The 26,973-nt window shown below is 58.4% G+C and overlaps 2 protein-coding genes, 1 non-coding gene and 1 pseudogene across 3 annotated transcripts in view; 1 reads left to right on the plus strand and 3 right to left on the minus strand.

Annotated features, from left to right (window-relative positions):
* Positions 1 to 6,800: 6,800 nt before the first annotated feature.
* TRNAP-AGG (transfer RNA proline (anticodon AGG)) lies at positions 6,801 to 6,872 on the minus strand. The gene has a single exon. It is a non-coding gene; the product is annotated as a tRNA-Pro (tRNA).
* Positions 6,873 to 7,787: 915 nt separating this feature from the next.
* LOC130149748 (ultraviolet-sensitive opsin-like) lies at positions 7,788 to 10,429 on the plus strand (annotated as a pseudogene).
* A 468-nt stretch (positions 10,430 to 10,897) lies between these two features.
* LOC130150240 (calumenin-like) lies at positions 10,898 to 14,971 on the minus strand. Its single transcript, XM_056340950.1, has 4 exons — positions 14,430 to 14,971; positions 14,042 to 14,102; positions 13,108 to 13,307; positions 10,898 to 12,789 (listed from the first exon to the last, which is right to left on the minus strand). The coding sequence occupies exons 1-4, from the start codon at positions 14,556 to 14,558 to the stop codon at positions 12,685 to 12,687; spliced, it is 495 nt and encodes a 164-aa protein (XP_056196925.1). The 5' UTR covers positions 14,559 to 14,971; the 3' UTR covers positions 10,898 to 12,684.
* A 1,233-nt stretch (positions 14,972 to 16,204) lies between these two features.
* FLNC (filamin C) overlaps positions 16,205 to 26,973 on the minus strand; it is a 30,878-nt gene continuing 20,109 nt past the window's right edge. Inside the window, 20 exon segments of the mRNA XM_056340951.1 lie at positions 16,205 to 16,404; positions 16,785 to 17,000; positions 17,262 to 17,480; positions 17,973 to 18,149; positions 18,581 to 18,710; positions 19,065 to 19,180; positions 19,422 to 19,559; positions 19,911 to 20,180; positions 22,283 to 22,361; positions 22,363 to 22,526; positions 23,031 to 23,153; positions 23,256 to 23,408; positions 23,843 to 24,046; positions 24,353 to 24,514; positions 25,036 to 25,209; positions 25,340 to 25,468; positions 25,630 to 25,770; positions 25,883 to 25,964; positions 26,173 to 26,426; positions 26,513 to 26,536. Of these exon segments, the coding sequence (XP_056196926.1) occupies positions 16,217 to 16,404; positions 16,785 to 17,000; positions 17,262 to 17,480; positions 17,973 to 18,149; positions 18,581 to 18,710; positions 19,065 to 19,180; positions 19,422 to 19,559; positions 19,911 to 20,180; positions 22,283 to 22,361; positions 22,363 to 22,526; positions 23,031 to 23,153; positions 23,256 to 23,408; positions 23,843 to 24,046; positions 24,353 to 24,514; positions 25,036 to 25,209; positions 25,340 to 25,468; positions 25,630 to 25,770; positions 25,883 to 25,964; positions 26,173 to 26,426; positions 26,513 to 26,536 (3,143 nt within the window). The 3' untranslated portion in view covers positions 16,205 to 16,216.

Raw genomic sequence — 26,973 nt, forward strand, 5'->3', positions numbered from 1 at the left:
GGGCACTACCAAAGACCGCAACGAATGCGGCGGGGCTTCTCTGCTGATATCGTTTCTGTGAGAGGGGGGAGCTCTGAGAAGACCGCGATGGAATTAGACGCAGCAATTAAACTCTTAACTACCATCCTCCTTAAGAGAGGGGAGGGCGTTAAAGAGACAGAAGTGGAGACCTTAGTTCGCTGGGCACGAAAAAAGAGTAAGATCCCCGAGCCCGTGTTATTGTTTAGTATTGCGGAATGGAGAGAAGTGGGAAATTGCCTCTGGGATGCTACGATCGAGGGAGGCAAAGAAGGAAAAGAAGCTAAAGCGTTAGGAGCTACGTGGCGGTCGATAGTTAACACTCTGGAAACTATCAAGGCGGAAAAAAAAAGTAGCGGCGGCAGCCATAGAAGCGTTGGGGGGAGAGGTGGTAGAAAAGCCAACAGAGCAGAAGGGTGATTCACCTAAGCCTTCTCTCTTGGCTACATTTTTCAGAGTTGGGCATACTCGTCCTGTGAAGGGTATGTCCGCCCCTGCGTGTTCAACAGTGCTGGAGCTTTTAGATAAGACAGCGGACAAACCGAAAGCTCCTCCTCGGGAGCCTGCGGTAACTGAGCCGAACCCCGAAGAGGTGGCCGGGCCCCCCCGGAGGGCAGGGCAGCGAGTCCTGCTGCACCAATCACGTCAGGGCGGGCAGCAGCGCCGTGCGGTGATGTACCCCCTCGGCCTGGAACGTCATCGGACGGGTCTGAGGAGGAAGGCGGGGAGAAGCCTTGTGATAACAATACAGAGAAATCCTTACAGGAGGTAATAGATAAATTAAGAAACCTGGTAAAGCGAGTCAAAATGAACCTGCCTACTACTTCAATACCTGTAATTCCTCCAGTTAGCCCAACTACCCCACCGATGCTGAACTGGAGAAAGGATCCAATTCTACAGCGTTGGTCTGGTGTTATTCATGATGCTGTTTTGGAGGGTGATTGGCAGGTGACAAGCTCATTAGCTTGTCCAGTACTGATTAATAATCTTGATGCACATAAATGGGACATGATTTTTGGAAGGTTAATGATCAGATTTTAGCGATGGGAGTGTTGCAACCTGCTCTTCCACCTTTTATGATGATCCCTCAGATTTGGCAAATTGTTGTGATAGACTTGAAAGACTGTTTTTTTCACGATTCCCTTACACCCTGATGACGTACAAAGAGACTCACTAACGATGATTTGCAACCGTTCCGATCCTTGTTGCATGGCACCGAAGCCAACAGTCCTCGAACTTGTTCACCAGAGCAGCGGGCTGCCCTAGAAGTTGTGTCCCGCAAGATTCAGACTGGCTGGTGTGGTCGCCAAATGGCGAATCATCCGTTATCTTTTTTGGTTTGTAATGTTGCCACTTCACCTTTTGCCCTTATTTTGCAATGGCAAAAGAAAAAGGGGGAAAATACGGCGATCGTTTTAGAGTGGTTGTTTTTGCCATTGCAACCCAGACATCGTATTTTAAGTCGCCCTGAAGCAGTAGCAGCCTTGGTGAGAAAAGGAAGAGACAGGATGGTTGAAATTGATGGGACTGAACTGGCAGTTATCAGTATTCCAGTCCGTGGTGATGATTATGAGTGGCTTCTGAGACATTCAACAGCCATACAGGAAGCCTTGATGGGCTATACAGATGTTGTACACAACAACCGGCCAAAAGGACCTCTCTGGAAGACGTTAGAACATTATCAGTGGATTGTGAGACCGTTATGCTCAAAAAGACCAGTTGACGGGCCAACAGTGTTTACAGATGCAGGACGAAAGATGAAGAAGGCTGCGTGTGTTTGGCAATCCGATAATTAGTGGCAGAAACAAGTGATCACCGGTGAACCACGGGACAACCTTCAAACCTTAGAACTGAAAGCAGTGTATTGGGCAGTGGGAAGCTGGAACAATACACCTGTAAACATAGTATCAGACTCATTGTACGTAGTTGGTGTAGTACAGCGCATTGAAGATGCCTTGTTGAGAGAGACAAAGAACCAACATCTTGGTGAAATGTTTATACAACTGCATAGTACTCTTCGACAGAGAAAACATGAATTTTGTATTATGCATATTAGAAGTCATCAGTGGACCATTGGGTTGGGCGAAGGTAATGTTAGAGCTGATGAAGCAGTCAGCTGTCTGGCAATAACTCCTCCAACAAATAAGTTTGAAGAAGCTCGTAACAGCCACGAGATGTTTCATCAGAATGCAAAGTCTTTACATCGACAGTATCAAATACCCATAGCAGATGCAAAGGGTATTGTCCGCTCCTGTCCTCAATGTAGTCATCATGGACCTGGTTCAGGGGTGGGCACTAACCCAAAAGGTCTGAAGGCACTTCAGGTTTGGCAAATGGATGTAACACATGTACCTGACTTTGGGTAGCTTAAGTATGTGCATGTCACAATTGACACCTGTTCTCATTTTATATGGGCCACTGCACAAACCGGTGAAAAGGCATTATATGTGGAGAGACACTTAATGTCTTGTTTGGCTGTCATGGGAGCACCTGTAGAAATAAAGACAGACAATGGTCCAGCGTATAGTAGTCAACGAGTCACTAGGCTTATTGACAACTTGGGGAATTAAACACATTAAAGGGATTCCTCACTCCCCAACGGGGCAAGCAGTTGTTGAAAGGGCAAACCGTACCCTGAAGGATTATCTTCAGAGACAGAAAGTATCACAGGACATAGATGTAACTACACGGTTGACTAAGGTGTTTACCTTAAACTGTCTCTCCCTTACGGAGGGTAGAGAGGGACCACCTGTTGTTATACATCACCAAACAGCGCGAGGGAACCAAACAACTACAGTTCCTGGTTTGAATGTTCTGTATAAAAATATGGCTTCAGGCATATGGGAAGGACCTAATCCGGTGTTATTTATCGGTAGAGGTTATTTTTGTATCTCCACAGATAAAGGACCTATATGGGTCCCTAGCAAGTTTGTGCGACCTGTATGTCAAGATCAGAAGACGGAAGAGAAGACTCAGAGCGAGCAGATGGAATAAACTGTCTATGTTGTAAGGGATGTAACCCACGGGTATTGTGCCAATGTATGCTCTGTGGGGTAAAACGGTTCTGTAAGCCAAAGCTTAAATGTAAATGGTGTAAAGAGTGTATGTGTTTGATTAGTAACCGGGCATGAAGCAAGGGAAAGCATACGACTAATGTAATACCGTGCTGATTGGAGACAGCATACATCATCAGAATCTGTGAAAGCACAGATTTGTGGGGTGGAATGTGAAAAAAAAAAAAAAAAGGTGGAAATTGTAGGACTAAACATGTTTAAGTGGTGGACTTGGTTTACGGTCTTGAAGAATTTTTTACCCATTGGCCAAAGTATTTTTGACATCTTGCCTAGGACAAACATATGGGTGACATGCGCAAATATCATGGGAGTAACAGACTTTTGTTTAAGTCTGCAACAAGCAGACAACCCCTTTAGAACTTGTTTAATTGGTATTCCCCTGCAAGAGAATGAAACAAATTTTGATGGTTTTTGGAATGTTAAAACAGTGGATCTGACTTCCAGTCAGAATGGTACATGTATGAGTCCAAATGGGCAATATGTTTGGCCTTCTATGCGTAATGCAGCATGGCAGAAGACGGTTATTGAGAATTTAAATCAGCCCCATCATTTACCTTCACAGGAGTTAGACCTATTGGCTAGTGTTGTACCTGTTGAATATGTTAGTGTAACTGCAACCGGTATGGCAGACTGTACCCATATGTCATCACCACTTCAACCCGTGAATGACACTGGAGTAATTTGGTTTGGTGACCTGTGGCAGTTATGGCTTACACATCAAGGTGAACAGGGGTTTTATACAGGGTTTCAAAATCTAACCAGTTCATCTGTTTGGGGTGAATTGAAAACGGGGGGTTTCCATATAGATGTATCGGGGAGTTATCAGTTGCCACCGCGAGTCTTTCTGATATGTAGGGACAGAGCGTGGCCAGGGATTCCTTTGTATCCTGTCGGTGGACCATGTTATTTAGGGTGTTTGACTTTGCTCCACATATGAAAGACATTAAAAATGACTCAACAATCTCATAGATCACGGAGGGCACTGCACACCTTTGATGAAACATGTAATGACCGAGTCGATCTACAGTCTGTAACAGCAAATGTCCTAGCCTCCATACTTATGCCGGGGGCAATGGCTGCATTAGATGCTAAGAATATACGGAGGTTAGCGTGCTGGGGAGAGAAACAATTTAATCTTACATCGCAGATTTTAAGTTCATTATTGCTTGATGTATGTAGTGTTAGGCATGCTATGTTACAAAATAGAGCTGCAATAGATTTTTTCTTATTAGCACATGGACACAGTTGTGAGGATTTTGAAGGGATGTGTTGTATGAACCCTTCCGATCATTCTGTATCGATGCACAAGAAGTTGTCACGACTGCAGGGAAACATGAAGCATATTCTTGCTGATGATAATCCCTTCGATGAATGGTTGAGAGGATTGGGGATAACAGGTTGGTTAAAGACATTGATGGAAGGAATACGCTTTGTTATAATCATTGTTGTAATGTTCTCAGGTTTTAGCTGTTTATTTTCTTGTGTGCAGAAAGGTTTAACATCTATTGTGAAACAGACATGGGTTGTCCAAAAAGAAAAAGGGGGATAGGTAGAGGGATTTTTAAAGGACCGAGGACATATGTTACCACTGTCTGGGTTGGACAACCCAGGCCTGTTTGTTGAAGCTGTCCTGGGAACAAGCAGTGGGAGAAAGAAAACAAGCTATGCACAAACAAGAAGCCAGGTGCAGAGCAAGCCCTGGGAACCTTGAAATCATCACACTCTCATCGGCACACTCTGGTCAGGCGCCTGCAGCATGCCCGTCAGGCGCCTGCAGCATGCCCACCAGTCAGCGACACGGACCCCACGTGGCCCAGAGACTTTTATCCAATCACCTGTGTGTAAAGTCGGGTGAGCGGTCAGTTTAAATTATAAATATGACCTGTTTGTTTAATGAAGTGAGCACGGCATGTAGCCATAATGGTGTGATTGTCGTGACTTGGCCGACTCTCCACGGGGAACCCTCTTTGGGGGAGTCCTTGAGGTCCATGGCTCTGCGGCTCTGCGGCTCTGCTGTGGGGCACCCTGTGCCCTAGAACCCTCACGGGGCAGCTGTCTCCACAGCTGTCTCCAGGGGTGGCTTTCTCTGTTTGCCCTGGCAACCACGTTCCCCCTTGCCAGGGTGACCCCGCCCTCCCACCCTGGGGGCCCCGCCCACCCCCCCTGGGGGCCCCGCCCTCCCCGACGCCGGGGTTCCATGGGCGGGAGGGACTCAGGGGGAGCAGCGGCCCCCCCAGTGCCACTGTCCCATACCACCACCCCACAATCAGTGCCCCCAGCGCTCCTGCCCTGGGGTCCTTCCCCCCTACCCCCCGCTTCAGGATGCGTTGGGGGAGTGTTCGCTCTGCAGCCTACTGATGGCTCCAGAGGGCACGTAAGGGGGCAGTGCGGCAGGGGCTGGGGCCCGGCGGTGGGGGTGGTGGCAGCCAGACCTCCTGGGTCCCTGTGCTCCTCAGGACCCAGCCAGCCCCTGCTGTGGGGGAGGGGGGGGTCAGCTTTCACAGCGGGAGGGGTCTGTATATGGGTCTTGTCTGATGGCTTGGGGAGGTTCCTGAACCAGGGAGAGTGATGACCTTATAGGTGACTGTCACACTGGGAATTGTATGGTGTGGTAGGGTACAGTATGGCGTGTATGGTACAGTCCATTATGGTGTGGTGTGGTGTGCTCCTGTATGGTATGGTACAGTACGTGACAGTACAGTGTGGTATGGTAGGGTAGGTATGGGACAGTATGGTATGGATGGTGTGGGACGGGAGGGGATGGCACGGGATGATACAGTACGGTATGACCCAGCCCAGTATGGCACAGTATGGCCCAGCCCGGTACAGTATAGTACGACCTGCCCCCCCAGTACAGTACAGCACCGCACAGCACGGCCTGACCCTGCACCATGCGGCACCGTGCGGAGCGGGTACGGCGTGGTGCGGTGCGGTGCTGTACGGTATGATAAACCCAGTCTGAGCCAGTACCGTATGGCCCAGTACGGTACCGTATGGTATAGACTGGCACGGTATGGTGGGACCTGACCTGGTACAGCCCAGTACAATCCGGAACAGCCTGGTGCGGGACAGTTTGGTACCATACAGTACAGTATGACCAGATTGGACCTGACCCAGTACAGCCCTGTATGACCCAGTACAGTACAGTACAGCCCGGTATGGCCCAGTACAGCCTGGTACAGTATAGTTTGGTACAGTATGGTATACAGTACAGCATGACCATATCTAACCTGACCCAGTACAGCCCCGTATGGCCCAGTACAACCCAGTACAGCCCGGGCTGACACAGTACGGCCCCACTGGGGCCACGTCCCCTCCCTGTGTCCCCTCTCTGTCCCCATCCCCACCCCACGCCACGACCCATAAGGTGCCCCCGGTCACACACACGGGTGGGCACCCCCCGATCTGTGCACCCCCCCACAAGCACGCAGATACCCTCAGAGGTGCACACCCCCCCCCAGGCACCCACGCAGAACAGACACCCACCCGCGCACCCCCCACTCTGCGTGGGTACCAGGGGCGTGCCCCCAGCCCGCTGTCCCTTCACCCCAGCCCGCCTTTATATGTGCCCCCAAGCCGGGAGGGGCCCGAGCACCCTTAATCCCCCCCTAAGCGGCTTGTGCTCATCCTTCCTGCCCCCACAGGAGGCCCCGCAATGGCGGGGGGAGGGGCCTAAAAAGCGGTGCAGGGGGGCAAGCAAAAGCGTTTGGGCTCGTCCGGGATTTGAACCCGGGACCTCTCGCACCCTAAGCGAGAATCATACCCCTAGACCAACGAGCCACCCGCCGCGCTTCTTCCCCCCCCCACTACTCACGCGTGGGTGGCGGCCAGCGCCGGTGGCCGGGGGGCTGCGATGGGGCGAGGGCACGGGGGGCAGCACTGGCTGGGCAGCCCACCGAATGAGCACAGCCCCGCCACCTTGGCAGCGCACCCCACAACCATGCACCCCGCAGCCATGCATCCCCCCAACAATGCACCCCCAGCAGCGCACACCCCCACCATGCACGCACCCCACACAATGCACCCCCCAATGAACCCTCCACCCATGCAACCCCCTCCAAAAGTGCACACACCCTCCGCAACGTGCCCCCCTCAAAAGTGCACCCCCCAACAATGCACCCCCAGAAGTGCACTCCCCAACCATGCACCCCTCTGCAATGCACCCCCTAAAAGTGCACACCCCCCAACAATGCACCCCCAGAAGTGCACTCCCCAACCATGCACCCCTCAGCAGTGCACACCCCCACAATGGACTCCAAAAGTGTAGCACCCCCAGCCCTGCACGCCTCTGCAGACCCCTCATCGGTGCACCCCCAGCACTGCACCCCCAAAGCACTGCCCTTCCCCTGAGATGCCCCCCTGGGGGACCCCAAACCTCCCCCCTGCACCAACCCAGGCCACACTGGGCTGGGACATCTCAGTGTCAACAGGACAAAGCTTGGGGTCCCCTCTGCATCCCTGGGGACCCCCCAACCCCAAGGTGGGCCGGGGAGGGGCCCTTATGTCCCCCCCAATCCCCCAGGAGCCCTGGCAATCGGCTCGGCCCAGCTTAGGGAGGCTAATTAGGGTCTCAGCCCAGATTAGCCCCCCTAATCCCCAAGTTTGCCCAAGGATGAAGCCTTGATCCCTCCCTCAGCTCTTAAGTGGCTTGGGGCTGGGCAGGGTATATCAGAAGGGGGAGGGCAGGGGACCACCATGTCCCCCACACCCCCCCGCCAGCCTCATCACCATGTCGGGTGACAGGAGTTTTATCTCTTCAAGAATGCGTCCTCAGTGGGACCTTGGGATGGTCCCCAATATCACATTGCCCCGCTGTGGGCATTCTACCTGCAGACCGCCTTCATGGGCTTTGTCTTTTTGGTGGGCACCCCTCTCAACGCCATTGTCCTGGTGGTCACCGTCAAGTACAAGAAGCTGAGGCAACCTCTCAACTACATCTTGGTGAACATCTCCTTCAGCGGCTTCATCTCCTGCATCTTCAGTGTCTTCACTGTCTTTGTCTCCAGCTCCCAGGGATATTTTGTATTTGGCAAGCACATGTGTTCCTTGGAGGGCTTTGTGGGGGCCACCGGAGGTAGGTGGGTGATGCCACTGCAGTCTGGTGGGGCTGGAGGTAGGGCTGACCAGTCCTGGTAGGGCTGCAGGAGTTGGGGTGACCGCCATGGTCTGGTGGGGCTGGGGGAGTTGGGGTGATCACCGTGGTCTGGTGGGGTTATGTGTGGGGATGACCACCATGGTTTGCTGGGGCTGTGGGAGCTGGGGTGATCACCATGGTCTGGTGGGTCTGGAGGAGCTGGGGTGACCACTATGGTCTGGTGGGGCTGTGAGAGTTGGTGTGACCACCATGGTCTGCTGAGGTTGAAGGCACGGGGAGCATGGGGGCTGCGCACACTACGTACTAGGGTGGGAGGATGGCAATGGGCTGGGGGGGGACGACAGGTGGGATTGAGGGAGGGAGGGAAGGAGGGAGGAAGGAGAGATGACTGAAGGGAGGGTGGGAAAGGGGGATGGAGAGCAGGAGAGACGGAGGGATGGGTGGGGGGATGGCAGGATGGAGAGATGGGGTGGAGGGTGGGCACGATGAAGGGAAGGAGAGAGAGGGATGGAGGATTGGCTGGAGGGATGGAGGGATGGAGGGATGGAGGGATGGCAAGATGGAGGGATGGAGGGGTGGAAGGATGGAGGGAGGAAGAAGAGATGGCCAAAGGGAGGGTGGGAGGGAGGGAAAGAGGGGTGGAGGGTCATCAGGATGGAGGATTGGCTGGAGGGACGTAGGGAAGGAGGGGTGGAAGTAGGAAGGGCTGCTTGTACAGAAGGCCAGGCAGGGGGGCAGGCAGGGGGACAGGAGGCCTGGCCAGGGCCCCTGACCCCCTCCTTCGGGCACAGGTGGCTGCACAGCAGCAGGAGTCGGCCACAACGCAGAAGGCAGAGCGGGAGGTGTCCCGCATGGTGGTGGTGATGGTGGGCTCCTTCTGCCTCTGCTACGTGCCCTACACGGCCCTGGCCATGTACATGGTGAACAACCGGAACCACGGCCTTGACCTGCGCCTGGTCACCATCCCTGCCTTCTTCTCCAAGAGCGCCTGCGTCTACAACCCCATCATCTACTGCTTCATGAACAAACAGGTGCCCCGGGGACACCTCAGGGCATGGGGGCACTAGGGCCATCCAGGGACATGTGGGCGCTGGGGACATCCAGGGGTGCTCAAGGACATCGGGGGACCAAAGATGTTCAGGGACCATGGGGACCAGGGTCATTCAGGGATGCACAGGGACAAGGCATGGCCATGGACCAGGGACTGGGCACCAAAGATGCTAGTGGGCTGGGGACATCCAGAGATGAGGGACACCTGGGGATGAGGACACACAGGGACTGAGGACACCTAGGAGCACCCAGACACACAGGGGTGCCCAAGGACACCCAGACACTGGGGACATCTCAGGGTGCCCAAGGACATTTGGGAACCAGGGACACATGGGGACGAGGGTCATCCAGGGATGCCCAGGGTCTAGGGACGATGATGGAGCAGGGACCAGGGACACCTGGTGCCAACGAACTGGGGACCCCCCAGGGATGGGGCACAATGGGGTATGAGGGACACCCAGGGACTGGGATGGACACCTGAGGACACTTGGCCATGCTCAGGGCCATCTCCAGGGCTGTGGGTACCATATCCGTGGGGACAGGAGACGGGGTCAGGGATGGGAAGACAGTCCTGGGGATGGGGACAGGGGACATGTGGGACTCCCCAGGCTGAGCTGGCTGCATTCCCGTCACCACAGTTCCGCGCCTGCATCATGGAGACGGTCTGTGGGAAGCCCATGACAGATGAGTCTGACATCTCCAGCTCGGCCCAGAGGACGGAGGTCTCGTCCGTCTCCTCCAGCCAGGTCAGCCCCAGCTGAAGAGCCGCCAGCACCTGCCCCAGGCCCCTGGCTGTCCTCGCTATGGGGCTGGAGCTGCCCCAGGGTTCCAGGGCCACCCCCTCAGCCAGCCTAGAATGTAGGTGCTGAGTGGGACAATAAACCACCGCCACAGTCTGAAGACAATGCCAAGCCAGTCTACGTGTCGGTGGGGACGGGTGGCTCAGCCCCACGGCACTGCAATCCCACAGCGATGCCACTGCAGGACCCCGCTCCTTGTCCTGCCCAGGACACACAAGCAGTGGTGGGGCAGGGGGGTGGAATGCTGCCCCTCCCCTCACCCATGGGGCTGGGGTGGTGCTGAACCCTCCATCCGTGGGGCTGAACTCCCATTCATGGGGCTAGTGTGGGGCTGAGCCCCCCCATCCGTGGGGCTGGCTCCCATCCATAGGGTCAGGGTGGTGCTGGGCTCCCATCCACAGGGTCAGGGTGGTGCTGGGCTCCCATCCGTGGGGCTGAGGCCCCACACTGCAGCAGTGGGGCAGCAGGGACAGGAGGGCAGGACTCAACCAGAACCCACGCACCCCCCAGCCCCCCGAGGGCACAGGGTGCCGGGATTGGGGTGCAACTTGTGGGGCAGGGAGCGGGCCTGGCCGAGCCCCCTGGGACATGCCCATGGGGAGAGGGAAGCCGTGGTCTGGGGTTGCCCTGTGCTGGGGGAGGGATGCCGGGGGGGCCGCCAGGGCTGCGTCAGCCCTTCCCGGGAAACGTAAACACTTCCAAATTAAGTTATCCCCGTCCCGAGCGATCTGGGGGCTGATCCAGGCAGCGCCGTGCCACCGAGCAGGGCCACCCCCACCCCCCATCATATTTCTGGGGGTAAAACTGGAGCAATTCTGTCGCGAGGGCCGGGTGCCGCACAGCAAAGCCCCCAAACTGCCTTATGGGGTGAATGTAAACAGGTTTATTGAGCCACAGAATCCTCCGGCACGGCCGCCAAGTGCCGTTTACACCAGATTGATAAAAATTAAATCATCCCGAGAGGAGAAATACTGGAGGAATAAACACGGTGGGGCGGGGAGAGGGGGGGAACGCGGGGCGAACCCTGCGCCGGGAACCAAAATTAGTGTCTGAAGTTGTTAACGCCAAGGAGCCACGAGCTCCGAGTCCTTCTGGGTGGAGAAAGCAGAGCGTGCCGAAGCTGCCGAGGGCTTTGGTGTTGGGGGGAAGGAGCTGGGGATGTCGGTGACTCTTCCCCAGTGCTCCCCTTCGGCGCAGTCTGCGAGCGCCAAAGGCGCATTCACTGCACGGGTCTGGCATGGGATTATCCAATTACCCATTGAGTTATATCAAAAGCATTACTTTATGAGAGGTACATGAAATACGAGGAGTATATATACGTTATAGTCCGCGCTTTTAACCCTTGGAGACCGATTTTAGGGAGAAGCCGGGGTGTTTTTCCCACCTCGGTGCGCGTGGCTGGCACCAACCTCTGCCTGATGCCGCCAGAGCAGGATCCACGTTGCTGCGGGTTGGCCGAGCGTGCAGGGACGAGGTGAGCGGGCTGTGAGAGGGAATCGAGAGGTCCCTGGGCGAAGCAGCGAATGCACGGTTAAAAAGACCAAAAAAACTAAAAAAATATAATTATTAGTAATAAATCCAGAAAGAACAATGACATGCTACGGGTGCGACGGGAGCACAGCGAGCATCCCCCCGTGCCCAGCCAGGCGCTGGCCTCGCCATTCCTCCTTCGTGGCATTTTTGGGGTGATAAAAGGCACTTTGAGCGAGGCCCCAGGGCTGCAGAAGCGTGAAAGCAGTTTTGACAGAGAGGGAAACTATATCGGCTCGCGTTGCCATCAGTTTCACTGGACCGGTGTGGCTCTGGTGAATTAACAGGCTCGTTAATTGGGCTGGCGGAGGGAGCACCCGCGCCCGTTTCTGGATAAGGAGCACTGCAGCGCTCGCCTGACCAGGAGGCGACGCGGCAGGAGGACGGGCCAGGCTTTGCTGCCGTTTTAGGGGGTTTTTGCAAGTCCAGCTCTTCCCGGAGAGCCGGGAGAAGCACGGGCAGCTCGCAGGCAAGGGCTGCCTGCAAATCCTGCCAGAGGCGCGGAGCTGAGAGCACAGCTCCCCACGGGACAGATGAACCGTGTTTGGATTTGCAAAGCCCGGTCTAAAACAAGCATGACTCACCTCTGGTTTTATTTTTCCTTTTGGCCCTATTGTTCTCTGGCTTGTTCTAGGGTGGTGGGGGTTTTTTGTTGGTTTTTTTTAAAAAAAATTTAATTTTAAAAGAGCAGAGCTGAGCACATACCAACAAATCAAGGGGGAGAGAGTGAGGCAGGGCAAGGGGGGAACCATTGCCGTTGCTCTACCCTTGTCAGGATACGTGTTTCTTCACTTCATGTGGAACCAAAACAAATACAAAAATAAACCAGAACTCGTTAAGACCATAAAATGTGAAAATGTGAAAATCTGAAAAAAAACTCCAACCAAAACAACCCACAAAGTGTTGTAATAAAAGAGTTGGTTTTCAGACCAGCGAGTCCCCATCCCTTTGGGAAGAAGGAAGAGGAGGGGAAAAAAAAAGGACGGGAAGAGATATTTTGTTTTGTTTCACCTCATCGCCTGAAATAACAGTCTCAGTAGCGAAAAATGTTTCTTACGATAATCCCAGAAACTGTAAAAAATAAATTATTTAAGAAACAGCTTTCTCTGTACAGCTCTTAAAATTCATCGTGTCGCACCAAGGCCTCCCCGAAGTCTGTGGCCTGACTCCCCACAAACAAGTCATACTTCTCCACGATCTCCTCTTTGGTCAGCTTGCCGTCCTGCGAGAGAGCAGAGACAGAAATTCCGATTATTTACCCCACGGCGGCTCCGTTCCTCTCCTCCCCAGCTCCAGCAAAGCCCACTTGACCCTCCAAGGGATGAAGTGCGCTGCCCCAGGAGGAGCCAAACCACTGTAGGAAGCGCGCGCTCAGGCAACTCTTAATTAGACAGCTTAATGAAGGCACGTGCCGAGCCGTTTCAAAGGGCGTCTGCATTATCCTTGGGGAAAGGAAATTCTCTGAGCTGTCAAGTCAGAGGCTGTGGGCCCAGCTCCAGCAGGGAATCGGGCAGGGGGAATATTCTCGGCAGGTTCCCACCTTGTTCTGGTCGGATTCGTAGACGAGGTGCCGTGCTTCTGCCTCAGCGTGGTCATAATCCGAAGGGAGGATCCAATCTTTGGTTTCCTCCTTGTCCATCCTGCCATCGCGGTTCTTGTCTCTGAACTCCACAAACTGTTCCCTCTCTGTCTTCACCCACTCGGGCTCATCAGCGTCCCCATCGTGGCTGTACATGTCACCTGGAAGGCACGGCACCCGGCTGCACACCCCCTCTGCCAGATCCCGTGCTGGTGGGACACACGTGCACGCCTCCCCCATCCCACAGGAGCATGGATTGCACCCGGTTAGACCCCAGGATTGGCGTGTGGGCTGCTGCTTCCAAGAGCATAACGACGAGACCCCCCCTGTCCTCCTCTCAAGAGCTTGCCCTTTCCATCTTTGAGGACAGCTTTTACACTTATTTCCCTAAATTCCCACCCAAAATCTGACAGCGCTGCTTCAAATCAGTTTGGAGAAGCAGGCAGCATTTCTCCTGACATACTTTGGAGCCAGACGTGCTTCTCGCCGCCCCTCTCCCCCGCTGAAGCTTGCCATTTCAGATAAGGGGTGTTAAAAAGGGCAGCTGTTAGGTGTCCCACCGCTGCCAAGGGAGGAGGCAGGGCCAGGCAGCCCCCGCCGCGTTCAAGCGCGGACAATCCTGGAATGGGAGCAGATGCTCCCTTGCCTCGGAGGGCCTGGAAGCTGCTTGTCCCACCCTGAGCACCCAGGGCCTGTCACCGGTGAGGGATTTAACCCAGAAATCCCACAGCGAGGACGGAGGAGCAGGGCAGGTCTAAAGTTAGGAAGTTAAGAGAGATAATGAAATTCCAGGAGGAGGAGCAGGGATGAGAAAGCACATGCCAGCAGCTGCTCCTGCCAGACAGGGCAAGGAGGGGACACAAAGGGGACACGGCGTGAGGCACTCGTGTCTCACCTATGTACTCCTCCAAGTCAATGAAGCCGTCCCCATTCTTGTCGATGTCCTCCATGGTTTCCTGCAGGCAGGAGAGGATGGTTAGCTGGGCTCGGAGCAATTCTCCCCCACAGCAACCCCTTCACTGGGACTGATCCAGCCCCAGCAAGCATGAGGGTGCCATCTACACGTTCAAAAAAAACCCCAAAAGCCGGTTTGTGTGCTCCACACAGACAGGCCAATCCTCTCTGCCTCTGGCCATCCCTGACCCACATCTGCTTGATCTGCTCGAGGCCACCCCACTGCAGGACTGCTACTGGTGAACAGCCTGATTTCCAGCCCTCTCCACCTCCTTCTTTGCCATAAGCACCACTGTCTCACGCAAGATCACCAGCTGCAGCGGACCCACCTGCACAACTATATCTTTCATGTAATCGTACTCTTCGGGGTGCAGAAAGGCGGTGAACTCTTCCTTGGTGGCAGTCAAGTCTCCATCCTTGTCAGCCATCTTGAAGCGCCGTTCATCTCGCACCATCATTTGCTTATAATTAAACCCGTCGTCGGGGTCCGGGTCATCTGGGCAGAAAAAAAGAGGCAGCGCCCCGGGTCAGCTCGGGCCGGGGGGGAGATGCCCCATGGTCACCACCAACCCAGCCCAACCTCAACCTCTTCAACCCAACCTCAACCTTCCAACACTTCACCACAGCAGCCTGAATTTTAGGTATCTGTGGCCATCGTGCCTCTCCCGCACCGATTCTGCCAGGAGGAAGAGGAGGAGCTGCCAGTGGCCGTGGGATATCACTGTTCCCAGAGAAGATGCCCCCAGGAGTCAGGGATCAGGGGTTTTTTGGCTGGCGCAGGCCCGAAGGCTCAGCCCAAGCTATTTCTGGAGGAGAATGTGTAAGGGGATATTGGTCCCCGCTGCCGGGGCGGCTTCAAAGCCAGCAAAACATCACGCAGTGCCCGCCGCAGTGGGAATATCTGGGCACATATGGCCACTAGATACAGCTATGCCAACAGCTATAGATCAGCTTTGGGATACCAAAGTCAGCTTTGTTTGTCAGCCTATAGAAAAATATCAATAGAGGAGGACGTAGCTGAATCCTTGTGGGGTCAAGTTAAGCAAGAGCCAGGCCTGGTCTAAAAAAAGGCTCCCTCCCTTCTCTGTTTACATCCAGGACAAAAGGCAGCGGATTAAGCAGCTTTTTGCGCCGCCGCGCAGGACACGCCCCCTCCTTTAGCCCCGCCTACCATCGCCCGGGCAACTGCGCTGTCGCCCCGCCCAAGCCGTGCCTTCGAGCTCCGCCCCTGCCCCGCTGGCCCCGCCCCGCCCCATGGCCCCGCCCCGCCGCTCTGGCCCCACCCCCGCGCTTGGTGCGGCCGCGCGTCGCGCATGCGCAGCACGCCGTGCAGTGAGGGAGCGTGGGGCCCCGGCATAGCGCCCCCGGAGCTCCTGGTGCCGGTGTCCTGCTCTGGACCCACTCCCCGCCCAGGACTCCCCCTCCGGGCCCCAGTATCCTGCCCTAGACCCCCCCGGGGCCCCAGCATCCTGCCCCAGACTCCTTCAGGATTCCCCTGGACCCTGGTGTCCTGGCAAGGACCCCACCGCAGACCCTCGTATCCTGCCCCAGGCCCCCACCCCACCCCCAGTATCCTGCCTCAGACCTCCCTAGGATCCCCATTATCCTGACCTAGACCCCTCCCCAGACTCCCCCATCCTATCTCAGGATCCCTGTTACTCTGCCCGGGACTCCCCCAGGCCCCCGCCGGACCCGATGTCCTGCCTTGGGCCCTCGCCTGGAGCCGATGCCCTGCCCCAGACTCCCCCTGGACTGCAGCACCCTGTCCTAGGCACCCCATCTCACCCCAGTGCCTTGGGTTCCTGCCCTGCACCACCCCCAGACCCTGGTGTCCTGCCATGGACCCCACAGACCCTGATAACCTGCCCCTGGGCCCCCTCTGGACCCCAGCATCCTACCCTGGAGTCCCCGCAGATGCTGATGCATGGCCCCAGACTCACATGGTCACCAGTATCCTGCCCCAGGCCCCCCATCCCCTCCCCCCAGGACCCTCCAGTGATCACAGCACTCTTGAGTCTTGCAGTGCTTTATTGATAGGTCCAAACCTTTTTGGGCCCTGCCAGAACCCCCCAGACCCCCCCACCCCCCACCCCCCCACCCCGTGGGTGCTGGGAGGTCAGGGGACGGTGACACGGTAGGGGCTGCCGGGGACATTGTCATCGCCCCAGCGCAGGATGAGGACATAGTCCCCCTTCTCCTTGACTGTGTAGGTGACGTTGTAGATCCGGTTGCCCATGTGCTTGACATAGACCTCCTCGCAGGGGGTCTTGGGGCCGTGGACCCCCACCATCAGCATGTTGGTACCTGGGGGGTCCAGCACTGGGTCCTCACTCTGCTCATGAGACCCCAGACGTCCCTGCTGGACCCTCACCTCAGGCTTGTTGCCTTGCCCAGCAGACACTGGACCCCCCCACCAGACCTGAGACCCCCCTCGCCAGACCCTGGACACCCTCCCTAACCCACAACATCCCCCTGGGACCCCTGACCACCTTGGACCCCCCCCAGACCCACCACATCTCCCACTAGCCCCTGGACTCCCCCACTGGACCTTCCCCTGACCTACTGTGTCCCCTGCCAGACCCCAGACCCATCCCAGACATCACCCCCAGAACACCCCAAGACTCTATTCACCCAGCACCTCCCACCCAGCACCTCAGGACCCGCCCCAGGCCCACCCCACGCACCGGCCTTGCTGCAGTCGACGGTGAAGTGGTTCTTCTGGCCAAGGAAGGCGGTGGCCAGCCCAGGCCCCCGTGCCACCACCTTCCCCGCGTCCGAAGAGAACTTGGGGAGACCCCCAAAAGTGGGGGGCCCCCGCGATGCTGTCCCTCCCCGTGTCATTGTCTCCACCAGCACCGTTGACGTCTCGTGCAGGCTGTGTCCTCCCGAGAGACGCGGGCCTGGGGGCGCAGGGATGCCATCAGCCCACCCCTGGGGACACCCCCAGCCTGTCACCCCACTCTGGGGACTCCCTGCAGGCTCCCCAATATGTCACCCCAGGGACTCCCTACCACGTCACCCTGGGGCCCCTCTGTGACATGACCCTGGGGACCTCCAATCACGCCACCCTGGTGACCACCCCAGCATGTCACCCTGGGGCCCCCCTGTCACACCACCCTGGAGACGCCCTGTCACCCATCACCACCATCCCCCATCATTACCGGTGACCTTGGCCTTGAAGGGGCTGCCGACAATGTGGTGGGGGCCACCGTACTTGATGGAGATGAGGTAGTTGCCAGGGGCCATGGGGGTGTAGGTGACGCGGTGGCCCTCGGCACACTCCACGCAGTCCAGCTTCACCTTGGAGGGGCCATCAATGGTGACGGCCAGCGCGCCCGCCCCGGCGTTGGCCGTCTTCACCAGGAACTCCGAGCACACACCTGCACCAGGTGGGTCAGGTGCTGGCACCACACCGTGGCAGTCCCCACTTGCCACCACCCTATAGGCTTGGCTGTGTCCCTGTTGTCATCACCCCAAGGTATGGCTCCATACCACAGACACGTCCCATTGCCACCAGACCATGCCGTGGCCCCATACCATGCCCGTGTCCCTGTTGCCACCACCTTGTAGGCATGGCCATATCATCACCACCCTCTGACGGCCACGGTATTGACAACGGCCATTGTCACCATCCCACAGATACATACCTATGGCCATGTCCTATTGCCACCACCTTGGAACCATGTCCCCATTACCACAGCCATGTCCCTATTGCCACCACCCCACGGGCATTGGCTGTGCCACCACCCCGTAGCCATGTCTCCAGTACTACAGCCGCATCTCCACCACCACCCTCCCATGGCCACGGTATTGACCACGGCCACGTCCTCATTGCCACTGCCCTGAGCCAGGTCCCCAGCAAGCGGTGTCACCTGTGAGGCCGCCCTCGAGTCCGGGGCCGTAGGCAGTGACGAGCCCAGGGTCACCAGCCTGGCTCTGCTCGCCCACCCGGATGTTGAAGGGGCTGCCGGGCACGTGGCGCCCGTTGAAGCGCAGGTCGATGGAGTGCACCCCGTTCTCCCGTGGCAGGAACCCGATGGCGTACTTATCTGGGGGTGGCACCATGTCACTGACCAACCCGACACTGCAGGTCCGTGTCCCTGCATTCCTGTATCCCAATCTCTCCACACCCCCTGTGTCCCCACCCTCCATGACCACATGTTCCCATGTCCCCACGTCCCTGCCTCCCTGTGTCCCTGCACTCCCCGTGTCCATGTCCCCGCACCCTCTGTATCCATGTCCTTGTGTTCCCCCACCCCCAGGTTCCCAGGTTCCTGCATCCCTGTGCCTCTGCAACCCCCATGTCCCTGTCCCTGTGTTCCCACGCCGCGACATTCCCATGTCCCTGTATCCCCATGCCCCATGCCCCACGTCCCTGTGTCCTCAAGTCCCATGTTCCCATGTCCCTGTGTCACAATGTCCCCGTGTCCCCGTGTCCTCAAGTCCCATGTCCCCAGGTCCCTGTGTCCCTGTGTCCTACCGCTGTCCAGCTCGGAGACGTAGCACTCCTCAACAACGCCAGCAGGCGTGTGCACCTTGGCATCGATGACACCGCGTGCCCCGTTCAGTTGCACCGCGAAGGATGCCGGCTGGTTCACTGTCACAGTCTCCTGCAGGGACACAGCACTGGCACTGACCCCCAGGGAGCGAGAGGGTGAGGGGGAGGTGGGGCATGGGGTCAGTATGGGGGACACCAGTGGTGGCAACAAGGGTGGCATGGGGCGAGGGTTCCGAGGGTGCCACATGGGCACAATGTGGCCTGGGGTGACATGGGGCACCCAGGGATCACACGGGGCACAGGGGTGGCACAGGGTCGGTGTGAGGGGCACAGGCTGGCACCACAGGGGTCCCAAGGGTGCCACATGGGCACAAGGTGGCCCAGGAGTGACCTGGGGGATGCCTGGGGAGCCCAGGGGTGCAGGGTGACACGGGGGGTGAGTGGGTATCCCCATGTCCCTGGGCACCTGAAGGCTGGTGACAGTGAGGCGCCGGGCGTCATCGGAGTGGGAGGCGACGGGCACCACGAAGGGGCTGTCGGGGATGTGCTCCTCGTTGAACTTGATGGAGACCTCGTAGTCACCTAGGGACACACGGGCAGCCTCACACAGGGACACCGCACACAGGGACACCCTCCCTTGGGGATACCTTTGCATAGGCACACCATACGCAGGGACACCCACACACAGGGACACCCTTGCACATGGGTCCCACCTTGCACGAGGGTCCTGCTCCCCCAGCACGGTGCACAGCCCTGGCAGGGAGTGGGCGTGTTCCCCGGGGGGGTTGGGTGTTTGGGGAGTGGGGGGCACCCCCAGACCCACCGGGCTCTTGGACGAGGTAGGAGACGCCGCAGGATCCATCCTTGCGGTCCTCAAAGGCGATCTCGGCCTTGCTGGGCCCCTCCACGGCAATGGAGAGGCCCCCGGCCCCCGCCTCCCGCGTCCAGATGCTGAACTCAGCTGGGGAGGACACGGACCCATGGGTGCCCCTGTCTTCCTCTGGCACCCCATGGCCAGCACCACTCCCACCTGCCATGCCCTCATGGCCCTGCACCCACATCCCCCCCAAATGCACCCATACCCCCACAAGTGCACCCCTAACCCCCACCCATAGCACCCACACCCACTGCACCCTCCCATAGCACCTGCATCCTCCCAGCTACACCCTCATCCCCCCAGACCCATACCCCCATTGCACCCACACCCCCCAGACTGCACCCATACCCCTGCCAAGTGCATCCACCCCACCTCTCACTGTATCACCCCCAGCCCCCCAGCTGCACCCTGGGTACCCGCACTGCCCTCTCGTACCTGGCACGCCAGCCACGCCGCGCTGGAGGCCAGTGCCCCCTGCCCGCACCTTGTGGGCACCCCCCTCGCCCAGGGGCCCAACGGTGAACTGGAAGGGGCTGCCGGGCACGTGCTGCCCACGGTACTTGACGCTGACGGTGTGGGGACCCATCTCCTGGGGCACGAAGCGGACGCTGTACACCCCTGCGCCTCCTGCCAGCACCTCCGCCTCAAACCGCTGCCCCGATGGGCTCAGCACCTGCGCTGCCAGCTCCTGTGGAGACGTCTCACCTGTGGGGACACCAGGACACCCCATCACCCCCGTGAGCCTCAGCACCATGTAGCCAGGGCACCATGGCATCTTAGCATCCTACCACCCTGGCACCATGGCACCCCAGCAGCTGCTCCAGCAGCCCAGTACTGTGTAGCCATGGCACCATGGCATGCCATTACCCTGCCACTGTGGCACCCTGGCACCATGGCACCCCATCTCCCTACCACCCCAGCACCATGTAGCCATGGCACGCTGGCACCCCATCTCTCCATCACCATGGCACTAGGACATCATGGCAATTTATCACCCCATCACCATGGCACTAGGCCATCCCAGCACCAGGGCACACTTGCACCCCATCACCCTGGCACCATGGCACATCAGCACCCTGGCACCTCATCACCCCAACCACCCCAGCACCCACTGGGGAGCCCCCTGCCACCCCAACACCCGCCATGGCCTGCATGCGCACCCTTGCTGGGTGCAATCCTCCCCGGGGAGTGTGCACCCTCATGCAAAGGACACACAGGGCCTTGCAAGCGTGTGCACCCATCTGCACACTTGCATGTGCACACACACCTGTGAGTTTGCGTGCTTGTGCTAAGGGCATGCCCACCCCTGTAAGTGTGCACCCTCAGGCAAAGGACATGTGTGCACATGCGTGCACATGCTTGTAAGCACATGCATGCACACCTCCATGAGTGTGCACACCCACCTGTGCACATTTTTGCAGCATGTGCACACATGCACATGCTTGCAAACATGTGCATGCCTGCCACAGATCTGTGAGTTTGCACACTTGTGGTAAGGGCATGCACACACCTGTGAGCACAATGCTGCCTGCTTGTGCACCCTCGTGTAAAGGATGTGTGTGCACTTGGAAGCATGTGCACGCATCTGCATGCTTGCCATCACACAGACACATGCATGCGTGCCTGTGAGTTTGCACAATTACACTAAGGGCATGCACACTCCCGTGAGTGTGTATACTCGCTTGTGTGTCTTGTGCAAAGGGCTGCACTCCGTGAAGGGCCAGCATTGTCCCCCCAACCTCCATGCATGTCCCTATGTGAGGGGCGCAGACCCTCTCTTGTGAGCACAGCAGCTGGTGCCTGGTCACCGCGCATGTGCAAGGCAGCCTTGTGCGTGTGAGTGTGTCCCCAGAGCTCCTGGGACACAGGCATGTGTCCTGGCCTCGTGCCAGGGGCACAGGCAACCTGGTGTGGGAGGGGGCCATGCTGGCCCCTGGTGTGAGCACACAGCCCCTGTGCAAGGTCACACAGCTCCCGTGAGATACACAGCCCCTGTGCAAGCACACAGCCTCTCCAGTGAGTGCCAGCCTCGTGCAAGAACACTCCCATGTGCAAGTGTGTCCAGCCCTTGTGCAAGTGTGCTGCCCTGCAAGCACACAGTACCTGTGCAAGCACACTCGCATGCCCCAGTGCACCAAGCCACCGTGCAAGCACAGGTGTAGTGCAAACACATCCCGCTGCATGTGCACAGTGCCCCTGCAAACACACTCCCTCTGCCAGTGCCCCCAGCCCTCGTGCCAGCACAGCACCCCTGCAAGACCACTCCCTTGCCCCAGCACACCCAGCCCTCGTGCAAGCACACTGCCCGGCATGCACAGCACCCACACAAAGACACTCTGATGCACCAGTGCACCAAGCCCTCGTGCAAGCACACTCCCATGTCCAACTGCACCCACCCTGGTGCAAGCCCACTCCCCTGCATGCACAGCCCCCATGCAAGCACAAAACCCTGCGTGTGCACAGCGCCTGTGCAAGCCTGCTCCCTTGCCCCAGTGCACCCAGCCCTTGTGCAAACACACTCTCACATCCAGCTGTACCCAACACTTGTGTAAGCCCACTCCTGTGCAAGCCCAGCTGCGGTGCCAGCACGGTCCCCTGCATGTGCACCATGCATGTGCAAGCACGGTCCCCTGCAAGCACACTCCCTGTGCAAGTGCAGCCAGCCCTCGTGCCAGCACAGCATGCATGAAAGCTGCTCCCTTGCACCAACTGCCCCCAGCCATGGTGCAAGCACACTGCCCTGCACGCACAGCCCCTGTGCAAGCACAACTCCCACCCCACGCAGGTCCCCGCTGGCCAGCACCCACCCTCCTGGCCACGGGCGATGGAGCCGAAGGAGCCCAGGCCTTCGCGGGCCAGGAAGCCCCCGAAGACGTTGGGGAAGGGGGTCCCCGCCGACCTGGGTGGACCTCCTCCACCCGCACCTCCGCTTGGTCTCGCCGCCCCGCGTCTTGCTGATCTCAGTGCGCTCGGTGCGCGTGTAGGTGTGGCTGCTCCGCGTGAAGGTGCGTGTCAGGCGCTCCTGCGCTGACACCATCTGGAACCAGTTCCCTGCCGGCCACCGCACCCGATGAGACGGAGACGGCACGGGGAGAGGTGCAGGGGCACACGGATGGGTGCATGGGTGGGGGCACGGAAGGATGGAGTTGTGGATGGACATAGGGGTGGATGGACACATGGAAGGATGCAGGGATGGAAGGATGCAGGGATCAAGTAAGGGTGGTTGCAGGGATGGACGGGCGCAGGGGTGGATGGGCAGATGATCACAGGCACAAGCAGATGTGTGGACAGATGAGCACATGGATGGACACGTGGGTGGACATGGGATGGAGGCACACCCAGAGGGATGCATGGATGGACACGTGGACAGAGGCACGGATGGATGGAAGGACACAGGCAGACACAGACACGGACACATGGACAGACAGGGAGAAAACGAAGAAGGAGGCGGAAATCAGAGCTGGAGCGGCCAAGATGTTTCCCTGTCCCCATCCCCAAGTCCCGTGGAGGAGGAGGAAGAGGAGGAGGAAGAGGAGGAAGAAAGCCAGCCCCTACCTGGAATCTTGAGGTTGAGGTCACAGGTGCTGCCAATGGTGGCGATGGAGGGGGCCTGCCGCCGGCGTGTGATGCTCTCCTTCATGCGCCCCTCACCTGTTACCTTCACTGTGAAAGGGCTCCCTGCGGGTGACAGCCACCTCAGGGATCTGGTCACCATGAGGGGACCCAGGAGTCTGGGTTCCCATGTGCCACCCTATGTGTCCTTGTCCCCCCCGTCCCCACCTGGGACATGTTTGTCAGCAAACTTGATGTTGATGATGTAGTTGCCAGGCTCAGTGGGGCAGTAGGTGACCTTGCAGGTGCCATCTTCCACATCCTCACAGTTGATGTCCACCTTGCTAGGACCCTCAATGGACAGGCCCAGCCCACCATAGCCTAGGAAGCCACAGGGACATGCTCAGAGATGTCTCACTGCTGCTGTCCCCATCCTGGCCATGCTCACACCACGGCCACTAGCCCAGCCCATCCTGGCCATGGCTACACCAAGGCCACCACCCCATCCTGGCCATGATCATGCCATAGCCATAACCACGGCCACCACCCCATCCTATGCTAGCCACAGCCATGGCATGGCCTTGGCCACCATCTCTTCTGGGCCTTGGCCATGCTACCACCACGACCACCATCCAACCCCAGCCACAGCAATACCATCCCACTCTCACACGGCCACAACTGCACCCCATCCACAACCACAACCTCCATCCCATTCTGGCCATGGCCACCATCCCATCATGGCTATGACCATGGTCACCACCTCCCCACCATGACCACACCATCCCCACCCGTGGTCCCAGGGAGTGTGGTCTCACCAGCGCTGCGTGTGTCCACGATGAACTCAGATACCTCGAATGTGTGACCTTCCACCAGCCCCTTGCCCCACACCTTCACCCGGCTGGCGTCCCCGATCTCCGACTGCCCCACCAGGATCTTGAAGGGACTGTTGGTGACGTGCTGCCCACTCTTCTTCACACTCACCACATGCTCGCCCACTTCCTTGGGTGTGAAGGAGATGCCTGGCAGGAGACACCAATATCAGCCACCTCTACCAGCCCTGGCTACCACCACCAGGCCCTGGCCACCAGCAATGTGACCTGGCTGCGGCCACCAAGCCATGGGCACCCAATGCCAGGGGATCACCCATCTCTGTGACACCACAGCCCTGTCATCCCCTGTCCCATGTCCCCAACTCCCACATCACCCTCTCTCTGTGCCCACCACCCTAGATCCCATGTCCCAGCTCTCTTGTGCCCACATCCTCCTGGTCCCACGTGTGCATGTCACTGTGTCCCCAGTCCACTGTCCCTGTGTCCCCCACGCACCAATGTGGCGGTTGGGCAACCGCTTGAGTAGGCAGGGCTCCTCATTGCCTGATGGTGCCCGGATGCTGGCCGTCAGCAGGCTAAGGTCTGTCTCTGTGATCTTCAGCGAGACATCCGTCGAGGTGCCCACATTGAGTTGGGATGTCCGCATGGAGTCGTCCCCTATAGAGATGCCATCAGCTGGGGCCAAGGGGATGGCAGCCCAAGGTGGTGGTGGGGATGGACAAGGTCCCAAGGACAGGGGTGGATGGCATTCCCATAGATGTGCGAATAGGGTCCTTCAAGCCCTATGCCTGGGTCCTCAGGACCATGTGATGGGGTCTTGGTGGCCCTGCAGGGGTGGTCAAGGCCATGTGAAGGGGTCTTGGAGGCTGGGAATGGATGAGGTCCCCATGGCCACGTGCACATGGTCCCCATGGCTGTGTGAATGGGATCCCCATGGCTGGAGCTGGACAGTGTCCCTGTGGCCATGTGATGGTGTCCCCAAGGCCCCACAAGGTCCCCATAGCCATGTGATGGGGTCCTGGTGGCCAGGGATGGACACGGACACCACAGCTGTGTGATGGGTTCCCAGTGGCCATACAGGTGCCCCCATGGCCATAACTATGCAGGCATCTCCATGGTCATATGGAGGTCCCAATGCCCTTAGTGGTATTCCTAAGACCACAGGGGTCCCATCTCACCAGTGATCTTGGCAGTGAAGGGGCTGCCTGGGATGTGCTTGTCATCGAAGCGGACGATGATGTTGTAGTCCCCAGGGGCGGTGGGCAGGTAGGACACAGTGCATGTCCCGTCTTTGTTATCCTGGCAGGTGATCTCTGCCTTGGAAGGACCTTCCACTGCCAATGAGAGCCCACCTGAGGGGCATGGGTTGGGTGTCAGGAGGCGTGAGGGGGTCCCCAGCTCCTTTCCAAAACCTGATGGTAGCATTGAGGGGTCTCCAAACCCTTCCCAGACCTCCTGATGCCCCTGTTGGCCACCACTCACCCTCCCCAGCATCCTTGGTGACGATGGTGAAGGTGCAAGGCTTGTTGACCATGCCGTGGCTCAGCCCCGGCCCATAGGCGCTCACGTGTCGGGTGTTGATGGCATCAACATAGAACTGGAGGGGACTCCCTGGGGACACATGGGATGACAGTCAGGGAACCCATGGGGACACCCCATACCGTGGTGGGCTGCTCAACCCATGGGTGCCCAACCAGGGCAAGGTGGCATCAGCCTTGCTCAGCCACCTCCCAGTGCCTCCCAAGGCTCCCCATAGCCCCCAGTGGTCTCACCAGGGATATGGTTGCCATCATAGCGGATGTCCATCTCATGCAGGCCCTTCTCGGTGGGGGCGTAGCGTACTGTCACTGTCCCATCCTTGTTGTCAGTGATGTTGGGTCGCGCCGTCTTCCCCGAGGGCATCCGCACCTCCCCTGAGGCCACCGCGTCAGCCAGGCACCGGGAGGGGGGGTGTTTCATGCCCCACAGCCCACAGCCTGGTCCATGCACCCCCCAAAATCCCCCCACAACCCCCTGCCCCCATACCTGTGATCTCACCCTTCTGCACCGTGAAGGGGATGACAAGATTGAAGGGCCGGAGGTTCTCAGTGGTGGTGGGGGGGCTCCTCTGTGGCCTGATGCCGTGGGGCAGAGAGGAGGTGTAAGATCTATGGCACCCCATTATGGGTTCCCAACCCCATGGTGATCATCACGGTCTCCAAACCCCATGGTCTACACGCTGACGCCTATTCAGTTCCGTGGTGCCTACCACGGCCTCCCAACCCCATGGTGCTGACCACAAGCTCCATCCCACCCCATCACAGACTCTCAACAACACCCACCAGGACATGGAAGGGGCTGTTGGGGACGTGCTCCCCTCCAAAGCGGATGGTGATGACATATTTCCCAGGTTTAGGGGCGGTATAGTAGATATCAAAGGTGCCGTCATGGTTCTCCACCACATCCACGTCCAGCTCAGCCCCATCTGGGGTGGACACCTTGCAGGTCACCTTCCCCTGTCCGGCCGCCTTGGCGTCTACTGTGATCACCGTCTCTTCCCCGATCTGGATGGTGGGACCCAAACAGGCACCTGCAGGAGGGTTTGGTGGGAGGTCAAGGTCATTGGGACCCCCATGCCAGCCCCCCAACTCCCCCCAGCCCCCCAGCGCCACTTACCCAGTCCATGGCCCCCAATGGATACTGCAAAGAGAGACCAGGGAAAAGCAAATAAGAAGGAGTGAGGGGGCAGTGTTAGGGGGCCGGGGGGGCTCCGGGGGGGGGCCGGGGGGCCAACACGTCCTGCTCTGCTCTGGGGGCACCCACTCAGCCCCACTGCACCATGGGGCAGGGCTGGGTGGTGGTGGAGGACAGTGGTGGGGTGGGAAGGGGCGGGGAGTACTGGGGGGCAGCAGTGGGGTGGGAGGGGTGTGGTGGAGGGCAGCAGTGGGGCAGACAGGGGTGCTGGGAGGGGCAGCAGCTATGGGCAGGGGGTGGGGGCAGCCATGGCGTGGCATGGGGCAAGGCAGGGTGCCTGGGGTGGGGTGAGGTGCTGTGGGGCAACGGGGATGCCATGGGGCAGCACAGGGATGCCATGGGGAAGCTTGGGGGATGCCATGGGGGTGCCACAGAACAGTGGG

This window comes from Falco biarmicus, chromosome 5 (genome assembly GCF_023638135.1).
Source record: "Falco biarmicus isolate bFalBia1 chromosome 5, bFalBia1.pri, whole genome shotgun sequence".
Classification (NCBI taxonomy): Eukaryota; Metazoa; Chordata; class Aves; order Falconiformes; family Falconidae; genus Falco; species Falco biarmicus.